Here is a 24609-nt window from a genome sequence, read left to right as displayed (position 1 = left end):
TCGGAAGGACGAGCGTTCCAGACGGCCGCAGAAGCGCATCTGAGAGCACGCGATGTGGTGACCGTCTTTATTCGACGGTTAGCGAAAAGCCACTGCGAGGATGACCGGAGTTCGCCAAGTGGTGGTTCGCTCCTTGACGGGATCGGCGAAGTATTCGGGTTAATTTGTGGCAGCCGCTTTGTGTGCAATTGAGTTGCGACCTCGCAACGCATTCGTTCGGCAACCCGAAGCCAATCCAGCTCGACGGAGCAACTGGACGGACACGGTCGCTTCTTGCGGTAACCTCGTCAACGACACGTGCCGGAGAAAATCTTGTACAACACTCCACGGCCGCCGATTCGGTGGCACAGCCTCATTTGTACAATTACTTTGACGCACACTGCAGTCAATTAATTTCCATCTGTGCAGGGATCGAGTGTTAATCTCCCCTCCCCCCTCCTCACCCTCACACGTGTGTTTTCATCCGGGTACCCTGGCATGCACCCACATGTATAAAATTAATCAATGGAGTTGGCCAAACATCCTAATAGAGGATCACAGAGCTTGGGCAATTGTTAGCACCGTTTCCGCCTGTGTGCGGTTTCCCACATCTCTGAATCATTCGCTCTCCGTCACTGTGAGCGAATGAAAACTACGCAGCGCGTTACAGATGACGGTAAAAATGTATTTATTTATTATTATTAATATTACTTGGCCGTGGTCCGAGAGGCAATTATAAAAATCATCTCTGCTCACGCGCCCGGAATAATCAATGCTGAAAAGCACAGCGGTCGTTTGGGGTTAAAAAACACGTGGGAGAATGAAATCTCGGAGTCTGCATTCACTTTTATCACATTATCCCAGCCGCCTAAAGTCTCGGAATCCTTTCCAGGCGCATGCCTCCAACACTTTTTTCAGCCAAGAAAGACACGGGGAGCCAATGGACGGAGGGATACGTGGTCATCCTGCAATGTCCGTGATGGAAGTAAAGTATAAAATAAAATAAATCACGACGTTTCGGGCGCAACACAAGCGTCCGTCATCAGGTGGGAAAGCATGGTCTGCTGATGAGGCAGACTGTTTTAAAAAGGTTTGAAATGGGTGTAGCCCAAGGGTCATAAAGAAGTGGCCTGGGCTCGTGATGTTAATGTGAGAAATTAGCATGCAACTGTAAGATAGGAGGAGAGCGGCCTCGTCGACAAGGGCACGGAAGTGGCTATGTTAATGTGAGGGATTAGCATGTTAATGTGAAATCGAAGAGTGGTGCAATCCAAAGCGGAAGTGGCGCTTGTGATGCACCCGAAACGTCGTGATTTATTTTATTTTCTACCTACGTGACTTTACCGAAAGAACCAAAGAGTATGGATTCCTGCAGTCACGAAAGCTTCAAATCTAGATGGAAGTCAAGCACCGACTTGTTCAACCGAGAAACTACCCGGCTCCTCCTGATATAAGGACACTTAGCCGCGACAGAGAATGACGTGGGAGCTGCAGCTGCCTCCTCTGACTGGGGAGACAAAATTTGGCCGGGCCGTGCTGCTGACCAAACCGCCCCCACTCATGAGCCTTCATCGGTGCTCGCAAATTGGAACTTGCCCCAAGAAGTCTATTACACGGGGGATCTTTGTGGACATCGCCCACAGTTTACAAGCCTTTTGCGGCGATTAAACGGTGCCATCAAATAAACATTTAATTATCTCGTGCTTCAGCGCAGGCAGATTTTTTTTTTTATACGCGTGAACGTATTGGCGGTACAACCTGTACGCGGTATAAAAAAAAAGATATCGCAATCATTATTTATTTTCCCGCTATTCGCAAACCCGGTCAGAAAATCTCGCAGCATGGTGGCGGTGCGTCAGTCAGTTCTCGTGATGTCTAAGCAGTCGGAATGTTATGAGCAGCTAAACACGAAGCTTCACCGTCCGTTGCTGTATAGCAGCCAGCCGGATGGCGATTGGCTGGCTCCATGTTCCAAAAGCAGATTTGACTCGTGCCCTTTGACTTGGACCCAAATCAACGTTCAATATCGACCTTTTTTAGCAAGCCACCCTCGACTGATTAAACCCTCCAATCACGTCAAACTTAGTGATAGAGTCAATCGAAGAATAATAAACATATTTGCCGATTCAAATTTGTATTTCAGACTGTTTTACGAGGACCGCTGTGTTATGCTGCACCGGTGTACCGCCGAGTCAACATTAGGAGGTCAACTGTTTTCTTACGACTGTCGCTTGCATTCTGGCGGTGAGTCACACGGCACCCACCGGTGCAGCCACGCGCAGGGGACATGGGCCTTGGCTAAAGCACACGCGCGACTATTTGAAAGTGCCGCGAGCAAATATTTAAACCTCAAAACAATGTAACCTTTCAACCTGTGCTGAAACGAGGTTTTTCAAATGTCGTGAAACTGTGGCCCCAACCCGGTCACCAAGGGCTGCACTCTGAAACGAAAACACTAAACAATTTTTATATTCTTGGTTCTTCCGGTCAAGTCACGTAGATCGAAAACAAAAATCAAAATTAAAAGCAAAAAACCCACGACGTTTCGATCGTCTGAAGACGACCGCTTGTGTTGCGATGGAAACGACGTGGGTTTTTTGCTTTTAGTTTAGAGTTTTGTTTTCTATCGACGTGACTTTACCGAAAGGACCAAGAATATGAATTTCTGCAGTCACGAAAGTTTACGTCTAAACTAAACTATTTTTTCTTACCAGGCAAGGGCCCACTGAGATATGTGGCTCTTTTTCAGAAGCGACCTGGCGATCACAAATTATCGCTCAATGAAGTGGCTTATCATCACGTGGAAATGTTACAGCGGCGAAACTCTGAACGCGTGATGTTGATTCCAATTGTGGGGGGACAGACTAGAGGCCACCGGAGAAAAATCTACGCGACTTACGGTGAGAGAGAGACAGACACGCACACGTCCAAATATACAGCAGGCGTCATGGTCGGGATCGAACCCACGACCTCCCGTATACCAGGCGAGGTAGTTAACATCTCGCCACCGTGGGTCCCCCACTTGATTGGGAAACATAGCGATCATCGTCCGACTGCGACAGCTTCGCAGGACCCTCCTGCAAAGGAGTCTTGAGACCCAATTAGGATTTCTTGGGTAAACCAGCAGAATCACAACAAAGATAATACATTAAAGTAGGGTATACTATCTTACAGTTACATGCTAATTTCTCACATTAACATCACTAGCCCCGGCCACTTCTTTACGACCCTTGGGTTACACCCATTTCAAACCTTTTAAAACAGCCTGCCTCAGCAGCAGACCATGCTTTCCCACCTGATGACGGACGCTTGTGTTGCGCCCGAAACGTCGCGATTGATTTTATTTTATACCCACGTGACTTTACCGAAAGAACCAAAGAGTATGGATTCCTGCAGTCACGAAAGCTTCGAATCAAGATTAGGGTATACGAAACATGATATGATAGCTGACTGCGGTCACTCTGCGGGATGCGGGGCTCTTCGTAGCTCTCGATTGGACCAAGCCACAGCAGAAAGTGACCTCTTAAATGCACGCCGCAACGAACACAGATGCGCGCGTGTCCATTTACGACAGTGCCATTAGCGCGATGAGTAACGGATGCCGTGCACCTGACCCGAGACGACCCCGTGTGTGACCGCTCTCCCATGCGTGGTCTGGGAGTCGTTCCACGTGGCGTGTTGCTCGACGTTTCGCTCCACGTGCAGGGAGCTTATTCAGGACCTGAAGTCAGTCCGAGCTCCAATATAGCGCATGGCAGCCACTGCCGACAGTCTTGGGCTGTTTATTTATAAAAAATACCTCCTTAGCTCAGTGGGCCTTATGTAACTCAGTGTACTCCATGTATCTTAATGCAACTCTACGTGACTCTATGCGTCTCTGTGAATTTTTCTCCAGGTCGGGTGGTGGAGGGTTGCGACACATTTATAAATAACGCTTTCTCACCCAAAAACCTTTATTATGAACAATATTGGTCGCGAAAGCCTCCGTGTTAAACTGATCATTTTTATTATCACTATCATAGTAATAATAATAATAGTTCAATTTGTAATGCGCGCAAATTTGCAGACGTAGTGGCCGCAACTCAGGAGGCACGGAGCCAAGCTCAGAGTCGCTCAAAAGCATGATTGTAGAGGTGAGTTTTTAGGTCTCTCTTGAAGGAGGCGATTGAGGTGATGCTGCGAATGTGCAGAGGGGTGATGGCGTTCCAGACTGTTGGGGCTGCCACCGAGAAGCGGCGCATAGACACGATGACCATCCTGGATCTTGGTATCAAGAGGAGGTCGTGAGTCGCGCTGCGCAGGCATCTGCCATGTGCTGAGCTGCAAGTTGTCAATAATGAAGAGAGGTACGGCGGGGCAGGCGGATATGAAGGCATTGTGGCAGAGGCAGGCGGTCTTGTATGTGACCCTACTGGCGATGGGTAGCCAGTTGAGAGCACGGAGACTTGTTCTATACAATCGATTAACAGGGCACGGATGTCACCGTCGGGAGGGGAGGGGGGGTGGTCCCTCACCCGCACAGCATCTCGAAGATGAGCACTCCCAGCGCCCACCAGTCCACACCCTTCCCGTAGCCCTTGCTCTGAATGATCTCGGGCGCCAGGTACTCCGGGGTACCACACATCGTCCAGGTCCTGTATGGCACGCAGGGTGGCGGGGGGTGGCAGATGAAGGGAGATGAGATGCTGCTAAATTGAATGGGCACGTTGGAAATCGTTACATAAATCCATGAGTTTGCACACATGTTCCCAGCCTTACTGTTATCATTGTTTTAATATTGTTTGTAGCGTGCCTCGTTTATTTGATGTCTCATTCCAACAGTTTACTTTTGCTCCGTTAACCTAAAAGTAACGTTGAACTCAACTCGCCTAAATTAGGCGCAATGAGTTGTCTCGCACACGATACCATGCCTGTCTCCTGAGCAAATTATAACCAATTTCTTATTCGTGAATCTACGCATTGTGTCATTTAGGCATTCAGGTCTGGTAGGTCTGGCCTGAACATACCTAGAATATCTACGATTTTTTTTTCCGTGAGTATGTTGAACTTCTTTCGTAGCCAACCGTGCAAATCGGAAGTGGCCGGCCCTGCATGCGTTGCTGCTTCAATGGATCAAACAAATTCCGTACAGAAGGGTTAACATTTTATTTTTTTTAACGTAACCTTTTGGCTGACACAGCCTTCATCATCATGCGACATTTCCCATCGGCAAAATAAACAGACATTCACCGCTTGTGTAACCATGGCATTCAACAAACTGCCAAATTGATAGCAAATGCATATTGTCAAATTAGTGTATTAAGTTGCATTTCCTTTGAAAAATGCCAGTCGGTAATACAAAATAAACCGAGGGTTCACTGCATAATTCTGAGAATCCAGTCGCAGACTTGTGAACATGTACAATGTTTCAGCCTATATTTAACCTGTAAAATACCCAATCTACGACTTAAGACTTTATTTCAATGTAAGGCGCCATTGAGCTAATTAGTCTACGTTGAAAGGATGACAACAGCCCAAGGCCATCAGCAGTGGTGGCAGTTACAGGGCATCGCAAGGCCGGAATGTGCAATCGAAGAAGAGCAACAAAATATTTCTGAGATCTTGCAAGCCAAGTAGAGTTGATCCTGGTTAGTACCAGGATGGGTGACTTCCATAAATAGAAACAGGTGCTCTTGAAAAGAGCTTTATAGCTCATCGGATTCTTCTAGTATCAATAGACATTCTGATTACGATTCATGCTGTGGTCAGAAGCGGGCAGTACGCTGTTGTACAGTACTACGATACAATATCTATGCCCCCCCCTCGCCACGGCTGGCTTCAAGAAACCTTACTCACCAATGTCAGATAACCTCATAATGGCGTAGGGTTGCCCTCATCCAGCAGCGGATTGACATGCACACGCCTGATAAGTTTGACCTACTAGCATTCTGTGTGTTCGTGACAAGCGCACTGCAAACAATAATGATGTCTAAGTGTAGATGTCAACTGGAAGTGTCAACATTCTCTAATTCTGTCAACTTTACAAAGGCCCTATTATGCTATCACTGTCAACTAGAAAGTTAATTGAGATACGCTGACATTCTATCGGCCTGCGTACACGTACAACCCTGGTAGGATGTAGCCCTTGTCATTAACGTGCGGTGCATGGGGATTATTTGACCATGCTTTGCCAACGCTGGGCAAACCAATGGTTTTTGATTCTCAGAGCTCGCTTTAAGCAAAATTGTGCGACAAAGCCACATTTTTGCACGTGACCTTTATTTTTTGTGCAGTCGTTGGTGACCGGGTTGCGGCTATCCACTCGCTACGCTTGAGGATCTGGCTTATCCACGGGGCAACAGAAGCATGACATGAAGTTGCATGATACGAAGTCGTTGGTTGTATGAAACGAAGTTGCACGAGATGAAGTCGTGGGTTGTATGAAATGGAGTTGCATGCAATTAATTAATGATCCATATGGAACGAAGTTGCATGAAAATTAAGTCGTATGAAATTAATTCACGATCCGTATAAAATGAAGGAGTATGAAATTAATTCATAGGCCGACTGAAACGAAGTTGCATGAAACAAAGTCGCGGGCCCTATGGAACAAAGTTGCGTGAAAATGAAGTTACGTGAAATGCATTTACGAGCCACGTAAAATGAAGGAGTATTCAATGAATCAGCTTTGCCCACCCACCCCCCAACCCCCGGTCCACGCGCGCACGCGAACCCGTCGCCGCCACGCCACGCCACGCCACCCGCCTGTCCTGGAGGATCTTGGCAAAGCCGAAGTCGGTGAGCTTGACGTGCCCGTCGCGGTCGAGCAGCACGTTCTCGGGCTTGAGGTCGCGGTAGACGACGGCGCGCGAGTGCAGGTAGGCGAGCGCGCACGTGATCTCGGCGGCGAAGAAAACGGCGCGCGACGCCGCGAAGCGCCCGTCCGTGCGCAGGTAGGAGAAGAGCTCCCCGCCCGACACGAACTCCATGAGCATGTAGAGGAAACGCTCGTCGTGGTGCGTCCAGAACCTGCGGCCGCCGGGGGAGCCGACGCGGAAAACCGCTCGGTTAACGGTGCTCTCGCACCAGCGGTACGTTGGACTTCTTTGGCACCGTACGTAGCCGGCTGCGCTAATCGTCGGAGGTGCGGGAGAAGGACGACGGACACTAAGCACACGCCAAAAATGAGTTCTGAAGAAATTCGTTTTCAATCGAGATTTAAAACACAAAAAGCACTTTAACCAATCGGTTGTCTGATCAGCCTGGCGAATTATGGTCAAATGGTCCTCATGGACCACGTGTAGTGTGCGAAGGCCCTCTACGAACAGTGGATTGATAGTGCACTTTGTTAGATTACTTTTTTGTCTGACCTGCCCCTGACTGGACATCTGTGAAAAAGAGTTTCATAGCTCAACGGATTCCTCCAGTCTAAATAAAGATTCTGATTCCAATTCTATACAGGGGATCTTTGTCTGTGTGTGTGTGTGTATTAGTGGGGAGCGGTAGTGTAGCGGTTAGCGCTACGCTGCGCTATGAACCCGGCGTCCCGAGTTCGATTCCCGCTCACGACCAACCCCAGTGACGATTATCTGAACCGGTCCTGGGCCTCCCCTAGGTCGACTCAGCCTCAAATGAGTACCTGGTGCGGTGTAAACATTTCCACTGGGGAGACAAAGGCGGCCGGGCGTGGTGTTGCCCACCCACCCCCTCGTGTGCCGTACCGGCCTTTATATGTGCTCGCTAACAGCACTTGTCCCTACAGTCTGTTCAGGCTACACGGGTGATCTTCATCTGATCTTTATTGGAGGAAGTAGCTGCGGGCTGTCAGTGCCGTGGCTGATGTGCCATCTGTTGAGGAAGTGCAAAGGGAGACAAAGGAGGCCGAGGACCTCTTGGCGTGCCGTGCCAGCCTGCAAAGGTGCTTGCTAACAGCACTTGCCACAACAGTCTCGTAAAGGCTTAGCGGGGGGATGTTTGCCATCATACCGTACAATAGAGATTTATTCGTAATATAAAACGACCACATTTCTGGGGGAGGCTCCACCGGGACACATGGTTCCCCATCAGCCAAGCCCAGTTGTACATAGCCACGCCCACTCAATCACTAGCCCCGCTCACACAGTGGCCTCCTGCCTCCGTTCTGACATTGGCCCTGACCACTTTTCAAGGCTCCACAAACTCCACCAGCCCCACCCACCAGATGTCGCAATCGGGTACCCGATACCCGTACCCTACCCGATACCCGGCCGGGTACGGGTACCCGATTGTGACCCCTGGTGCGGCCGGGTACGGGTACGGGTAGGCCGTGAGTCACTGGTGAGTAACCGTTTGTCACTCATTTCCCAACGTCTTGTCTCTTCTCACAATTCAAGTTGCTAGAATCAACCCAACTGCGCCTGCAACATGGCTTCATCCCAGAGGTCGCAATCGGGTACCCATTACCCGTACCCTACCCGATACCCGGCCGGGTACGGGTAGCCGGGTATCGGGTATCGGGTAGGGTACGGGTACTCGTTTGCGACTCTGGTGCGGCCAGGTACGGGTAAGGAATCAAAACCCATTTGCGACCTCTGCCACCCACCCCTTGAGCGCGAGTACGGGAAATGTTAATCTGGGAAAAAACATTTCTTTTTTTCTCTCTCTCAAGCTTTGAGACACGACCGCAGACGTTTCTGTAGCTATTAGGGTTGTCCTGGTCAAACCAGCATGTTTGGTAGCTTTACCACTAAGCATTGCCCTGGCATTAGCATTAACCTCGGACTTTGGTAGAATGTTGACCAATGTTTCTTGAAATTTCAAGTTAAATTTCAAGTACGCCGATGTGGGTTTTCACAACTCGATGGATGAGACATTCTCATGAAAGCTGCTCCTTCGGGATAGCCGTGGCGAGCTCTGCTCCTTTCTCCTGTATGCATGTTGAACTTATTTCGCACCGCATGTAGCCCACCGTGCTACGAATGTGTTGAACTTCTTTCGCACCGTACGTAGCCAACCGTGCTAATCGGGGGCTTCTTCAGGCAGGCACACTGCCTGAATACGCTTATCCCGAAAGGAGCAACTTTAAGAGCATTTCTCAAAGTGAACATAAAAAAAACGTCAACCCTTTTGTCAATCTACTGCCAGATGAAGGCATCCTCATATGGCAGGGCTGCTCGTGGGGATTTTTGTTGACCATACTTCACCATTGTCGTTCAACTCGGGTTGATAAAGAAGGTATTGTTGCCCGGACCGGTAGAGGTATCACTCATCACTGGTGTGAGCCATGCCTGGGAATCTAATCTAAACTACAGCAGTTTTTATTTTTTATTTAAAGCTTTCGTGACTGCAGGGATTCATATTCTTGGTTCTTTCGGTAAAGTCACGTAGAAGGGAAATAATACAAGAATAAAAATAAAAAACAATTAAAATCTCACGACGTTTCGACTGCAACACAAGCAATCATCATCAGGTGTGAAATCCACAGCAAGAAAATTTGAAAAAATGGCGTTTTTTTTCTGCAAGGCCCACTTTATCTTCTTGGTTCTTTCGGTAAAGTCACGTAGAATGGAAATAATAAAATTATAAAAATAAAACATAATAAAATAATTCTTACGACGTTTCGGCCACAACGCAAGCAGCCGTCCTCAGGTGGAGAGTACCTCTTTTATTCAGAAGCAACACGGGCCACAAATGATAGCTCAACGAAGTAGCTTGTCACGTGGAAATGTATAGCAGCCTAGCAGCACTCTAAACGCGTTCCGATTCTAAACGTGGAGGGGAAAAACCGGACGGACCCGGAGAAAGATCCACGTGACCATGGGGAAAACACGCAAACTCAAAATATACAGCAGGCCATCAAAATCGGGATCGGGTCCACGACCTCCGACATACCAGACGAGGCAGTTAACATCTCGCCACCGCGGCGTCGAATAAAACCCTGAACACCGGGTACACCATAGCGTCCCAGTGCGACCGCCCCAACGCCCGTGTTAAAGAACAACGAATCACCAAGCAGCCGACCAGCACGTCGGTCTGGGGTGTAAATGATTCACCCCCCCCTCGGGTGACGTGCGCACGGCACGCGATATCGTCGCGATGGGCCAAGGTGCCCGCCTATTCAACGAGAGTTTTGATAGCTTAGCCCTCGATAGCAACCAGAGGTCGCAAACGGGTTTTGATTCCTTACCCGTACCCGTACCCGGCCGCACCAGGGTCGCAAATGGGTACCCGTACCCGGCCGGGTAAGGATAGCCGTTCCCTACCCATAATCTACCCGAAATGAGTGACAAACGGTTACTCACCAGTGACTCACGGCCTACCCGTACCCGGCCGCACCAGGGTCGCAAACGGGTACCCGTACCTGGCCGGGTACGGGTAGCCGGGTATTGGGTAGGGTACGGGTACCCGGTTGCGACCTCTGATAGCAACCCATCTTTGTGCTTGTGGGTTAGTTCGCGTTCGATATTCCTTTCGAGAGTTACCGTGCCCTCCCGGTACAGACGGATGGACAGAAGGAAGGGCAGGAGACACACGGACACATGACATACGAACCGACAGACAGAAGGACGGGACAGGCGGATATGACAAACGACAGATGGACGTACGCCGACAGGCTGACGGACAGAGCTGACGCGTCGGTGCTTGCGAGTGGCTCACAGCTGGATGATGAACGGGTGGGGCTGCACGTCGCGGAGGATGTCCTTCTCGCTCTGCACGTGCCGCTCCTGCTTGAGCCGCAGCACGTCCGCGATGCTCATCACCTTGAGCGCGTAGAACGCCGCGCTGCGCCTGTGGCGCACGAGCAGCACGCGGCCAAACGTGCCCGTTCCTGCGGGGTGACACGGGTGCACACACACACACGGCGACACCGCGTCACCCGGGGGCGTCGTGGGTATCGTCGTCCGCACCTCCGATTTGCACGGTCGGCTCGGTACGGTGCGAAAGAAGTTCAACGCACATACGTACATGGTCCAAATTTGGCGAATGCGATAGCATTACTTACATTACTCGTAATTAACGTCCGAAATAGACACCGCACTTCGCATTGTCAGCGGCACTCCACTCCCGTGGCTTCCCGTGCAGTTGAACACCGCCCGAGCCAACATCTGACGCGATGGCATCACGACCCGGGGACTACTACAAGACTATGGACAACAGCACTCTGACGTTACAACAAGACGTCGAGAAAACCCCCACGCCATCGGCCGAAATCCAGGAAACATTTTCTATGGACGTGGCAATAAACAAGAATGTCATTGAGCCACCCGCTGTGGAAGCTCCGTTGCTTCTTGCCCCAGGACAACCGTGGACCTCTCTACGCCGCGCTCGAACACAGTGTGGGAGACGCGCGCCCGTCCACCTTCCACAAATGGAAGATCAAATGAGAATCTTCACTGCCTTGCTGATCTCGTCAAGGAGCATAAACCATCACTCGAACTCTGGTCATGCTCGAGGTGGATTTCGGCTGGCCATCAACCAAAGGGGGTCGCCGCATCGCACGCTTTCAGATTCGCTTCTGCGGCCGTCTGGAATGCTCTTCCTCCACTGGAGCTATGCACCTTTAAATCTAGATTGAAAACTCATTTCTCTAGAACTGCTTTTGGTCTTTAGTTTGTTGTCCTTCCCCACACATCCGATTAGCACGGTTGGCTACATGTGGTGCGAAACAAGTTAAACATGCACACGTCAAAGAATCGCTGACCCTGCGAGTGCGGTAAAACCCAAGCCATCAAACAACACAACACCGGCGAATGCGCGATCCATGCACATTCTGGCGTTGTCGCTGCGATGCGCACAACATCTACAACTACCCCTTTGGATTGGTCGAAAAAACCTATAATTCAACGAAAAGCTGTTGCTTTTCCCTCGCGCTATAAGCAAGGAAATAGTTAATTACTGAAAGCAGCCATGTGCTGAATGGCGTTGCATTCATGTTGTAAGGCACAGGGACAGCTGGCTGCCTCTGTAATGGCCCCTCTGTGGTTAGAATGCCGTAGGGTGCCTTGATTACTGCATGGGAGGTCCATTATAAATAATGTGATGACGATGATGATGACGTCGACAGGGACACGTGGACATCCGGGCACAAAATACTATCCAGGCACGAACTTGCTTAGCTTTTAGAATTAGACGAGATCTGGGCGTGCATTCCAAGCGGTTTGGCGAGTGACAGACGTGCTGCTACAGAACAAACACGACCTACCGCTGACGTCTGCCCTCCAACCAGAAAGCACAAGGCCGGCTCAGCAGAGGCCATAAAAACATGCACACTTAAAGCATACACGTAGGGTGCATTCAAATCACAAACTGTCCATTAAGGAAATGTGTGAATCATAGCCGAGGGTCAGGGAATCTGGGTAGGCAGGCTGGGACATGCGTTTCGTCTACTCTGGTATCATGCAGTCTTACGATCGCTGTTCCTATCACTCTCCTTGCAGAAAATCGTGCAAAAAATTGTTGCTACAATTTTCTCGCAGAAACATTTCTGCGAGTATTTGGTGATGCTGCTGCCGCTGCTGCTGCTGCATTGGGAGCGGTGCACAAGCACAGATGATGAAGCAAAGGTCAACATATTCGTCAATCAGAATCAGAGTTTGTCTCCCCAGTTAAGCCCATTGTGCCAAGAAGCGCTTTTTAATGGGCGAGTCGGCCGGCAAACAACATCAAAGCATTCCACAAGTTCAATAATACTGAAGCCTTGCAAGTAAAACTATACAATAGGCAAAGTGTCAGGCAAATGGTCCCTTTTCACTTGACATAATCTATTAAGTTCATGCCACTGCGGTCGAAAACTTTAAAGAGTACGATGCCCGATTTTAACAGTGTTGGTGACAACCAAGACTACGATTAAATAATCGATTAAAATGTTTAGTCGATTAATCGACTTAACCAAAGAATCATCCCAGCTATAAAAAACCGGCACTTTTTTTCAAAATTTCTTGCTGTGGTTTTCACACCTGATGACGATTGCTTGTGTTGCAATCGAAACGTCGTGAGAATTTTATTGTTGTATTTTTATTATTTTATTATTTCCCTTCTACGTGACTTCACCAAAAGAACCAAGAATATGAATTCCTGCAGTCACGAAAGCCTTAAATCAAAATATAACTTTAATTTGAGCAAAATATTCTTACATTTGTAATATACTGATGGCACGTGTTGAAATATCAGAATCGGATTTTTTTATTTATCCTGGGAAAAATCCGAGGAGCTATGCTCGTTTTCACAGATTCCCAGGGAGGGCCAGGTCAGAAAAAAACCATCGACTATTTGACCATACTTCGCCAGGCTGGTCAGAAACCGGTTGGTTAAAGTGCGAAGCAAAGACATGGGGGGGGGGGGGAGTATGGAAGTATAGTACAATCAGTGGGTTAATTATGTTGGTTGGATGTGGTTACTGATCTTTCCTTCCTCCACATATCCGATCAGCACGGTTGTCTACGTGGGGTGGGAAAAAAGTTCAACATACAAAGATCCCCCTTAGAGGTTTACCAGACTGTTAGCGAACAGCTATGAAGGCCGGCACGGCACACGAGGGGGTGGATAGCCAACACCACGCCCGGCCGCCTTTGTCTGCCCAGTAGCGATGTTTACACACAGTACCAGCTCCTCATGAGGCCGAGTCGACCTAGGGGAGGCCCAGGACCGGCTCAAATAATCGTCACCGGTGTTGTCCGTGAGCGGGAATCGAACTTGGGTCGTTGGATTCGTGGCGTAGCGCGCTAACCGCGACACTACCGCTCCCCACATACACAGCATGCACATACGCACACACACAATGAGCAGATTCATATGTTGAGGGTTATTTCTTCAGCTTCATGAGTGGGACAGGGGCCTCACGACCAGCAGCCACTGCAGAGGACAACAGATTTTTTTGCTGCACGACCCCTCCCCGATGTCAACCACGGATCCCGTGAACAAATAACTTGCAGGCCGTGCCGGGCGGACAGGATGCCCTGCACTTGCTGGGAGAAGAAGCGGCAAATTGACTCTGTGGCTATGTGGGCCGACGTCCACTCAAAAACTGTCTTTAATTCATCTGTTTCGTCAATGAATCTGGTGTTTTGATGGTGGGAAGTCGCGTAAAATAGCAGTCACTAAAAAAAGTTACAAAAAGCTGTTCAGAGCAATGGGGATCGACAATGCAAATTAATGTACCACAATAAACACCCCGGATTAGGGCGGCTGGCTATGTACGGTGCAAAAAAAGTTCAATATACATAAACACACAGAGAGCAAAGATGCCCAGTCCAGTGATGTGATGCCAGGGACTCCTAGTGGACGATATGTAGATGTGGCCTAAACTAAAAAAATATTAAGAGTTCATAACAACTTCGGCACGTTTTATATACCACTGCGAAATCTTCCTCATCATTACAAAGACTGTGATGATGTCGTTCTACGGCAGACGGATCTTCCTGCAGCCAAGCTCCGCGATTGTAGAATGTTCTTCCTCGGTCCCTTCGGGGTTCCGAGTCGGTGTCACTTTTTAAATGACTATCTTAAAACTCACCAATTTGTACTTACTTCCCTGTAACCTGAGCTTTAAAAAAAACACTCTTCTGTTGCCCGATTAAATTACTCTGCAATTATTAGTATCTCTTTTATCATAGTTCTTCATGTTAATGGAATTTCGAGTCGCCATTTATATTGTTATTAACACATTCCTGCGGAGGGAGCTGGTAGGAACGTTGGGTTGCTCGGTCAACGGCGGCGTGGTGTATTCCGCAAATACTGTATGCCCGACTGTGAGGGCGGGCACAAGCCGGCGTGAGTAGGTTAAACATTGAGTTTTATAAGGGCACCACGGGGTGACCAGCCCCTCCACACCCAGCCCCACCCTCCCCTCTCCACCCAGCCCCTCCCCACCCTCCCCTCTCCACCCAGCCCCTCCCCACCCTCCCCTCTCCACCCAGCCCCACGCCTCCATTTTTGGATACACGATGGATGGACGGACACACTAATCCCTTCTGGGCTGGTGTAACTATGAGGTTCCTACCAGCATCAGCTATTTCACTTAGATCAGGGGTCGGCAACCAAAATAACAAGAAGAGCCATTTCTTTCCAATTCGGTACAAAATTCAGTATTTCAAGAGCCGCAATGCATCTGAGTACATACTGTACTCACGTACATATCGTCAAGAAGCAGTCCGTAAAGAGCCGCATGCGGCTCCGGAGCCGTAGGTTGCCGACCCCTGACTTAGATTGTATCTATAATTATGAGTGTAGTTGTATTTTTACGTCCAGCGTGCTGAGATACTTCAATATGAAAAGGCGATTTATAAAATAGGTTATTATAATAATACGTATTTCCAAATATGAGCCCATTCTATTACCGGATCACAAAGAATATATGCGCCTCATCTCATCAAATCTTGGAAGCTAAGCAGCTTTCAGCTTGGATAATGCTTGGATGGATGGACCGCCACGCCTAAAGTGATTGTCACCCAACAAACTCACCCTCGTTAACGTAAAAAAACGCGCTATGAAGAAGGACCATTGCCTGAAACGTCCCCAATTACATGTGCTTATTTTAAGGCCACACACTATTGGTGACGAGTGAATTGAGCTTTTTTTTCATTTTGCCTGTGTACCACTGCCAGCGCATCACCACCACCGCCACACAATGTGCCCTAACCCAGGGTCGCCCTCGAAAGAAACAACGTCACGACGGGACACTTACCAACGACGGTGAGCATCTCGATCTGCTCCAAGCTGTACGCGGCATCTTCGCTCGCCCCGGGGCTGTCAGCGCGTTGCTCCGATGTCGTCCCTCCTGCCACGTTCTCGTCCGTCTCGCCCGCTCCTCCCGTCTTGTCCACCACAGTCTCCGCCATCGTGCGCGTCTCCTTTCGGCTCGAACCGCACCAGTCGTGAAGTCCGCCCCCCACAGCGTCGTTGCCCACGGAACCCGCCCCCGATCAAACGCTTTGCCCTCCTGGTCGCTCTCAATGGCGAAGCTTCACAATTATGGAGCAAATCCGCTCCCCAATTCATTCAGCTGCACGGCACCCGGCTATGCCGCGAGTGTGCCACTCGACCTTTTACGCCGACAGTCGGAGTGGAGGCCCGCTACTGCGGTCGCATATCCACCTGCCCTGCCTGGATGTTCATAGTTGAGGCTTATTGCTCACGTGAGAGAGTGACTAAAAATTGCGATCAATGAGATTATTACAAGCGCCACAACAAACAACAACTCAGTCGAATTGCTTCGTCGTTGCAACGGCATGCACACATTCTAAGTCTGTGTGACACACTTCTCTAAAGCAAGCGCGAGCATCGTCAGTGTGCTGTAACCTTGGCGTCAGTCACTCCTACACAGACACACACACCGCCGCCGTCAGGACTGTTGTTAGTAACGGTTTTATTGCTAATGATCAACGTGAGAGAGCGAGAGAGCAAAGGGGGGAAAGGCAAGAGAGCGGGGAAGAGAAGCAAAATAAATAAAGCGGGCTGAGGTCATAGACCGCAACGTTGTGTTGTGGCCTTTTATTGGCCCACCTGAAGCCCCCCTTTCTATGGAATACCGCGAAAAAACAAGCCTCGTCAATCGGAGGCCACCCACTGCCTCCCTTAAAAGGTCACCGGGAGATCACACGCGGCCTATATAAAAAGGCTCGGCATGAACGTCTCCATGTGCTTTCATTCATTAATTCTTTAAAGGGGTCCTTTAATAGCGCGGTCCAGCCAAGTTTGAAAGCGTCGACGCATTATCTGTCTCTCACAGATTAATTGATTATTTATAATATAAAAAAAATATTTAAGTCGTATTAAAAAAAAAACATTTCTACCGATATTGAAAGCATGCACACATAGTGTTACCTGGTAAAATAAAAATGGTTAACAAATAGTTTAAACAGCTTTTAAATGTAATTCAAGTGATTTACGGGAGCCGTTGGTCGATCTAGAGATAAATATTGTGCGAGTTTCAAACAGCAGATTGAGACAAAGGGAATTGAATCGCGACATCCGGTGGAACATCTCAGGTTTTAATGCAACGCAAGAATGTACGGTGGGACAAGAGGATGGGTGTTCAGTTCACGTGAAACAAAACAAACCCATTAACCCGTAACGGTGCTTAAGACTTTAGAAAGAAACTATCTAATTATAATGCAGAGGTGGGATTATTGCAACTTTACCCTTCGAGAAAATAAATCTCAGAGCCTTATAAAAAAATCACAAAAATGCTCTCTCTTCCAGAGTTACATTTGTCAGATTTTCAACCTCACCAGGGAGGGCAAATAACAACAATTCTATTCAGCCCTTTGTTAATCCACTTCTGGATCAAGGCCTCCCCATGCCGTGTGAGGCATGAGGGTTATTACTGCGTATTGGTGGGTGGGGGGGGCGCACGTTGTTCTGCACGCTGCAATTTTTCCTCCACGAAACGTCAGACATCGTGAAGAAGTGTACGACGCGGTATACCCCCCAAAACAAAAACCATATCGACGAAGACCTAAGTCGTGGAGAGTTCTTTTTTTTCCCCCCCCATAATATTACACAACGCTGGTAATTGAGGATTGGTGAAGTAGAGAGGGGAGATATTTCAGATCAATCCCAACCGATGTCATTTGCTAGCTGAGAGTCAAACTCGACCAGGCTTCCGAAAACAACGCGCGGAATAAACTGCACCACTTCGTTCCAACATCATCATCATTGTTATTTTGGTGACAATTCATTTTTGTCCACGATTCTGTACGATGGAATAACGTGTTCTTAAAATTAAATACGAGATAAATGTTGAGTCAGTCGTAAAAAAGTACAAAAATGTGAGCTAATAAGAATAATAATTTAGCTTTGGGTCACTACCATTAGTAAAAAAAAAAGCCTGTCATTACTTTTGATAGTATCATAAAGGTGATGCCCAAGTTGATTCCACCCAAACAATTACATTCAAGCGAGACGCAAATTGGCATCAACAAAGTGCAGCAAATTGAGAAAATATACACTGCTATTTCCTCTTCTGTGTCTCTCCACACCAAAACAGAAGCGTGCAAAAAAGTGCATTTAGCCATCAATAAATATACGTCACGTCACCAAAAGCAAATCTCAAAACGGAACACCGTCGTCTAGTAATGCACCCATTAAATAAATTAAACGAGGATGGTGCTCACAACATATTGCACTGGTTTGGTTATAACAGCCCTGCTCCTCTTACCCCAATTCACAGCCGTCTCGGGCTACTGTCAGTTTTCATTTGAACGATACCACTCAGTACACACGGTACACTCTGCATTCGGTGCGAGCATTTTAACCTTTTCTTTGTTGCTGCCAAGGACTTTTTCTTTTGGTTACAGGAGGCTGCCGAAACAATACGTGGCAGAGAGGAGGGGGCATCTCCACAAGACGGCATTGTACAGAAAAGTGGTAATTCTTAAGTACATTTTCCCCCCACCCCCTTCTCTGTTTTCTTTAAGTTTGCAAAACAACTGCAGGCAGGAAACAAACAACAATCAAGCCAGGTCCAAAAAGCACAGTGGTATGGGAGTGGGGATGGGGGGGGTGGGTAGCACATGTGCCGAATGTGTGCTACTCACCGTGGCCAGGCACGATACAGAAATCAGCTTCCGCGAGCTGTAACCGTTCATAAGTGAAATGGGCACTCAAGGGTTGCACGACATACATTTTTGCACGTTAGGGTCCGCACGATATAAATTTCGTCGTGACGACAACTTGCCGGTTAGCTTCGCACATTTTGCTTCACAAATTCACGAGTGCAAGTTTGCTCTCCGTTCAACTCCCAGTATGAATTGAGATCTGCTTAAAAATTATGCCTTCGGCTGCAGTTTGCACAACGTAACCCTCGCCGCGAAGTATTTCCAAATCGCTGGATGTTGACAACCTATGAGACGCCAGTAATGCACTCTAACAGTTACGCAATAAATAAATAAATACACGTATAACCACATCATGCTGTCGTTTACTTCGGGAAAAGTTTTTGCAAAAGCACTAACGTGATGGATAATAGCAACCACGGCATTGTATCGTGCCCCTTCCAACATTCACCGTTCCTTCGCACGGCTCCCTTGCGCCCCCCCCCCCCCAACGTAGCCAACAAAAACAAATACAATTCAGCCCGTCTGCCCACACTAATAAAGACAAAAAGAACGCTCACCCGCACCGCAACCTCTTCAGGCTTTTGGGAGGCGGTGCTGGGGGGGGGGCAAACGCTGTTAAGCGAGCACTTATGAAGGAGACCGGCAAGGCGCAAGACGAGGTGGGCGGTGTTGAGTTATCGAGGAGAGTTGACTTCGGCACCCACCACAAACACCACCCACCACCATTGCACCTCGCGCACTCCCCCCCCCCCCCCCCAACCGTTAGCACCGGGCAATGGAGGATGCGATGGCCAGGGTCTTATTCTCGGCAAACAGCCGGGCGACCTCCTTGCTGAAGAAGAGGCCATCTTTGTCGGCGATGACCCTCGCGATGCCGTCCCTCAGAGGCCGTGGCGTCGCCTCGTAGCTCATCCTGTGGCGACGGGAAACGGTGGGCGGGCGAGCGAGCACGAGGTCAACCGGTTGGGACTCCACGTTGTTAGTTGTGACCCGTGCCCACTGTGCCTCGATGTTTGCTGGCCATGATCGTGTTTCGAGGACACAGGGAAGTCAGTCATCAATAAATGATAAAATCAAAGTTTTTGGAGCACTCCTGCGTTGTTTTCCTTGGTTACACTGCCTGATCCTCCCTTTCGTTGGCTGCGACACGACTCGCTTTCTCTCCCAAACACGGCCACGTGCACACAAGAACCTTCTACGGGGGTGACGAGGTCCGGTTTATTCGAAAGGCTCCCAAGCACATAGATACGCCAACGGACCTGTAATATCGATGTGTTGGCGTCACGATTGGTTCCCGATACAGGCCTCCCTCTCTTCAAGATCCCAAGGGAATATTGTCTAGTGGCCACGTGGCTCTGTAAATCGAATCACGTGGCTGACTAACCTGCATTTGACGAAGGGCATGACCTAACGTACTGGCCCATCTATCCTAAACCAACAGTGACCCGGCAACATTGACAAGGTTTAACACCCACAAATTATACTGTAGTGCGAATATATTCACCATTCATTCGCAACACAACCACTCTGGTTACATTAGGGACTCTTAAAGTTAGGGGGGGGTGACGTTTTACATTAATGTGCAAAGTGCTTTGAAAATAATATTAGATTGTTTTTTTTTTAAATAATGGGGGAAGTATTCGTGGAAAAAAAAGGTCTCAATAACAAGAGTTTTTGCTATTCCCCGGCTCCCCAACCTTTACAGACCGATGGACAAAGCCACCAAAGCGTTCATGCGCTCAACCCAAGGTGCAAAGCACTACAAAAGTTAAAAACGTAGGTTTACTGCCAACCGGCAGCTTAAATCGATGCCCACCTGCGGTGATGCGAGCTGCCAAGCTCCACACGGTACGTGAAGGATGGAGCCAGGTGGTCAGGCCCCACAAGCAGCAGGGAGGTCGCAAATCGAACCTCCTGCGACACAGTGCGTTTCTCGAGGGCCAGGATGAATTGGTGGCCCAGGCACACCTCGAACCAAGAGGGGGGGGGGGCACAAAAGCATCTTGTATTTCAGTTTCAGTACTGGGTTTTCAATGAGGCAGGAGAATATTTTTTTTTTTGCTTTGACCCAAAAACGTCTGGCTTTGTGTGTTACAATTTATGCATTGATTTTTAAGTAGCCTTACCAAGATGTGTGCTTGGGTGGGGAAGAAGGCACAATACATCTGGATTTCATTTACAGTACTGGGTTTTCAATATCAGAATCAGAATATGTATTTATACTGGACGAATGCAATGCCCCTTCTGGACACCACAGATGTCCAGAAGAAGAGGCACAGGGTCAGACGTTACAACGACAAATAACAAACAATACAAAAACAGGAGTTAAAAGTCGAGGAGAGGTAATCAAATCACTTGAAAAATAAAACGTAATTGTTTTTATTTTACCAGGAAAAGCCCACCGAGCTACGTAGCTCTTTTTCGGCCACGACCTGGCCACAAATGTCAGCTCAACAAAGTAGCCAGAGGTGTGGACTCGAGTCATGTGACTTGGACTCGAGTCAGACTCGAGTCATGAATTTGATGACTTGCGACTCGACTTGGACTTGCATAACAATGACTTTGTCCCACCTCTGAAAGTAGCTCATCACGTGGAAATGTATAGCAGACGAATATAATCTAAAACAAATGTCGCATTTTGACTAAAAAAATGTCTGCCTTTGTTTCGGCCACTAATGGCAGCGTGTGCTACAATGTGTGCATTTTCTTGGTTATTTCGGTAAAGTCACGTAGAAGGGAAATAATAAAATAACACAAATAAAATAATTCTCACGACGTTTCGGCCACAATGCAAGCAGCCGTCCTCAGGTGAAGACCCCGACAGACCTGTTCTTCACCTGAGGACGGCTGCTGGCGTTGTGGCCGAAACGTCGTGAGAATTATCTTATAATGTTTTATTTTATTATTTTATTATTTCCCTTCTACGTGACTTTACCGAAATAACCAAGAAGATGAATCCCTGCAGTCACGAAAGCTTTAAATCTAAATGTATGCATTGATTTAAAGTTGCTTTCCAATTATAAGGGTATGGAACCCAACACACGTAGATTATTTAACAGTAGCATTTGGAGAATAATCGATTGGCTAGAATACAATGTGGTGGCTCACATAAACTAAAAATGGGGACGAAGCCACAATATACTGGAGCTGGATTTTAGACTTGCTGGGTGTCCAATAAGTGGGATAAAATTTCAGTTTACTGGAATCAAAATGTGTCCGTGAAACTCGGAGTAACTTGACCGTTTTTCGGAAATGTAATAGTTTTTCTATAGCATCATGAATGTGCTCATCCGACAATACAGAGAACACTTGATTTCTTATGTACAAGTAGGATAATAACACAAAAAAAATGTTGAAAACAAGTAAATTTCATTCGTCTGTTCCGAAGATGGCTAGATGACCAAAGCACAGCGATATTAGGAAACCACTGGAGCTGTGCACTTGTAAATCCAGATTGAAAATACATTTCTTCAACAGCTTTGTGATTCATCTTCTTGGTTCTTTCGGTAAAGTCACGTAGAAGGGAAGTAATAAAATAATAAAAATAAAACATAACAAAATAATTCTCACGACGTTCCGGCTACAACGCAAGCAGCCGTCTTCAGGTGAAGAATGAGACACTGCTAAGCTAGGAGCTTATATATAAGCTGGGTTGGAGGTGGAAGAAGAGCGCCTTAACAAAAGAATGTGCATATCAAGAGGAATTTAGCATATTTATTTAAATCGAAATTTAGCTTTGTGATTATATTGTGGTCCTTCCCGCCGCACCTCCGATTAGGACTGTAGGCTATGTACGGTGCGAAAGAAGTTCAATATACATACATAAATACGTAAGAAATGAAGCAAATCGGGATATGGGCCTTGTGGCTGGACTAATAATTCCCAGTAGCATTTGCTTAAGATGCCAAACTCTTGTTGGAACTGTTGCGATGTTCAGATAATTATCAGCCTGTTAAACATTTATATAATATTCAACAGGACTGCTTCTCGTAAAACTACACTATTAACTAAACTACACTATTAAAGTTCAACATACAGTAGAACCTCTGGTCACGACCATAATTCGTTCCATAACTTTGGTCGCAACCCGATTTGGTCGTGACTCGAACCTAATTTCCCCATTGGATTGTATGTAAATACGATTAATCCATTCCAGACTTACGAACTGTAAATAAATATTGTTTTTTAAAGGGTTTTAAGCACAAAAATTGTTAATTATGCCATAAAATTCACAGTGTAATAGTAAACTAAATGTAAAAACATTGAATAACACTAAGAAAACCTTGAACAGAGAAAACTAACATTGCCGCGTCAAGGTTTAGAATCGTTCAACAAGATGATTGCTTCGTCTGCTACATCAGTCGGTCGATTCTGAGAGAGAGAATATTCGCATGAGCAATTCATGTTTCTATTGAAAGTAAGTTAACAGTAATATTTGGGTACAGTATTGTTTTTGGAAGCATTCACCGTAATATCGTATCAACGTTTACTTCACCGCATCATTGTATGAATGATGTGAGAAGAGATGAACGGGTTCTTATGCTAGCAATTTATGTACTCGGCGCTTTCGATCTCTAAATTACGGCTTGAATGAGGGGGGAGGGGTATGACTACACTCACAAAATCAATATCTTACTAGGAATTTTATATAACAAAAGTTATATATATAATTTGGCGCTTACAAAAAAAATGGCGCGGAAGGGGAAATCGGCTGCGGCCGTGTTTGATCGTCACCCGAGTTTGCGTTCGTGACCAGATTAAATTTTTTTGTTATTTTTTGGTCGTAACTGCAACACAGGCAATCATCATCAGGTGCGAAATCCACAGATCAGAATCAGAATGTGTGGATTTCACACCGGATGATGATTGCTTGTGTTGCAGTCGAAACGTCGTGATAATTTTTATTGTATTATATTAATATTCTTTTATTATTTCCCTTCTACGTGACTTTACCCAAAGAACCAAGAATATACACACGTACGTACACCCGCGGACCCGCGGACCATCCGTCGGGCCAATACCTGGACCATGAGCCAGAATGTGGGCGGCGGTTTCTCGAGGTTGGTCGCCTGGAAGAGGACGTCTGTGCCGCACAGCTTGGGCACTCTGGGATGAGCCTGCGCCAGGTGTGGAAGCACACCACGCAGGGAGCCCTGCCAGGTGCAGGCGGTGGGGCCATAGCACGGGCACTTGTAGGGCCTGAAGATGCACCGATCATCGTGGGGCCTCCCGTAGCACATGGCGCACATCGGAGGGCGAGCCGTTCTGGAAAACTGCCCAGGGAAAAGCAGCGTCATGATCAGAATGTGTATTTCTACTGGAAGAGGAATCCAATGAGCATTCAAAGCTCTTTTTCAGATTTCAAGTAGGGCCACGGGGTCAGAGCGTTATAACAAATCATACAAATACAAGCGAGTGCAGAGTATAGGCAAGGTAAACAAATCACTTCCAAATAAAAACACAAATAAAAGTAAGCTGTGATAATTGTTTTGTTACCCTTTTATCTGGCAACAAAACTGACACCTGTTTTTTACAAGGAGTCATGTTTGCATAGACCACAATACCTGCAGTCGTAATGCAAACAAAAAACATAACCCTGAGTACACATGCACGTTTACCAATGCACCACATTTGCACGTCATCATCATAATCATCAGCCATGGTCAATCCACTGTTTGGTGTCCTCTTCAAGCCTTGGTCATCTCATGATGCTGCAATGTTAAAATACATAGGCACATAGGTGGCCAGATGTTAACTACCTCACCTGGTTTGCAGGAGGTCTTGGGTTCGATCCCTACCCTAACGGCTGTATATATTTGGAGTTTGCATGTTCTCCCCGTTTTTCTGTATTTTTCTCCGAGTCCTCCGGTTTTTCACGCCACATTTAGAATCGACATGTGTGGAGGGTATTTGGCTGCTAACACGTTCCTGCGGAGTGGGCAGGTAGGAACTTGGTTGGACAGCGCGGCGTTCGGGGGGGGGGGGGGGGCAGTTGAATGAGTGGGCGTGTTTACCCTTCCCCCCCACCCTCCCCGACATCGTCAACCAATCGTGGCGTTGCTCGGCGGTCGGTGGGGGGGGGATTGCATGAGTGGGCGTGTTTACCCTTCCCCCC

General features: G+C 47.6%; 2 protein-coding genes across 4 annotated transcripts in view; both read right to left on the bottom strand.

Moving 5' to 3' along the window:
- The window catches only part of LOC144948784 (cAMP-dependent protein kinase catalytic subunit PRKX-like), a 34488-nt gene extending 18465 nt beyond the window's left edge, over positions 1–16023 (bottom strand). For 2 of the 3 annotated variants that reach the window (XM_078878437.1, XM_078878435.1), the window contains exons 1-4: positions 15620–16023; positions 10594–10765; positions 6724–6987; positions 4494–4613 (exon numbers count right to left, since the gene is read on the bottom strand). In XM_078878437.1, coding sequence (XP_078734563.1) covers positions 4494–4613; positions 6724–6987; positions 10594–10765; positions 15620–15773 — 710 coding nt within the window. In that variant the 5' untranslated portion in view covers positions 15774–16023. The remainder of the gene's footprint in view (positions 1–4493; positions 4614–6723; positions 6988–10593; positions 10766–15619) is intronic. The other variant, XM_078878436.1, reaches the window with a different exon arrangement.
- A 3233-nt stretch (positions 16024–19256) lies between these two features.
- On the bottom strand, positions 19257–24273 carry LOC144948813 (E3 ubiquitin-protein ligase Siah2-like). Its single transcript, XM_078878464.1, has 4 exons — positions 24259–24273; positions 23516–23767; positions 20311–20462; positions 19257–19407 (listed from the first exon to the last, which is right to left on the bottom strand). The coding sequence occupies exons 2-4, from the start codon at positions 23741–23743 to the stop codon at positions 19257–19259; spliced, it is 531 nt and encodes a 176-aa protein (XP_078734590.1). The 5' UTR covers positions 23744–23767; positions 24259–24273.
- Between the last annotated feature and the right edge of the window lie 336 nt (positions 24274–24609).

Source organism: Lampetra fluviatilis, chromosome 51 (genome assembly GCF_964198595.1).
Source record: "Lampetra fluviatilis chromosome 51, kcLamFluv1.1, whole genome shotgun sequence".
Taxonomy (NCBI): Eukaryota; Metazoa; Chordata; class Hyperoartia; order Petromyzontiformes; family Petromyzontidae; genus Lampetra; species Lampetra fluviatilis.
The sequence above is the reverse complement of the archived record's forward strand: the minus strand, read 5'-3'. Positions and strand labels throughout refer to the sequence as shown.

What these genes read in the sequence shown, in the direction of transcription:
- LOC144948813 (XM_078878464.1), bottom strand. Translation starts at nt 23,743, where the DNA reads ATGTGCGCCATGTGCTACGGGAGGCCCCACGATGATCGGTGCATCTTC. An exon ending in CATTCTGGCTCATGGTCCAG is followed by an intron (nt 20,463 to 23,515) that starts GTATTGGCCCGA and finishes TCTTGGTTCGAG; the next exon opens with GTGTGCCTGGGCCACCAATT. An exon ending in GGCAGCTCGCATCACCGCAG is followed by an intron (nt 19,408 to 20,310) that starts GTGGGCATCGAT and finishes CCGTCGCCACAG; the next exon opens with GATGAGCTACGAGGCGACGC.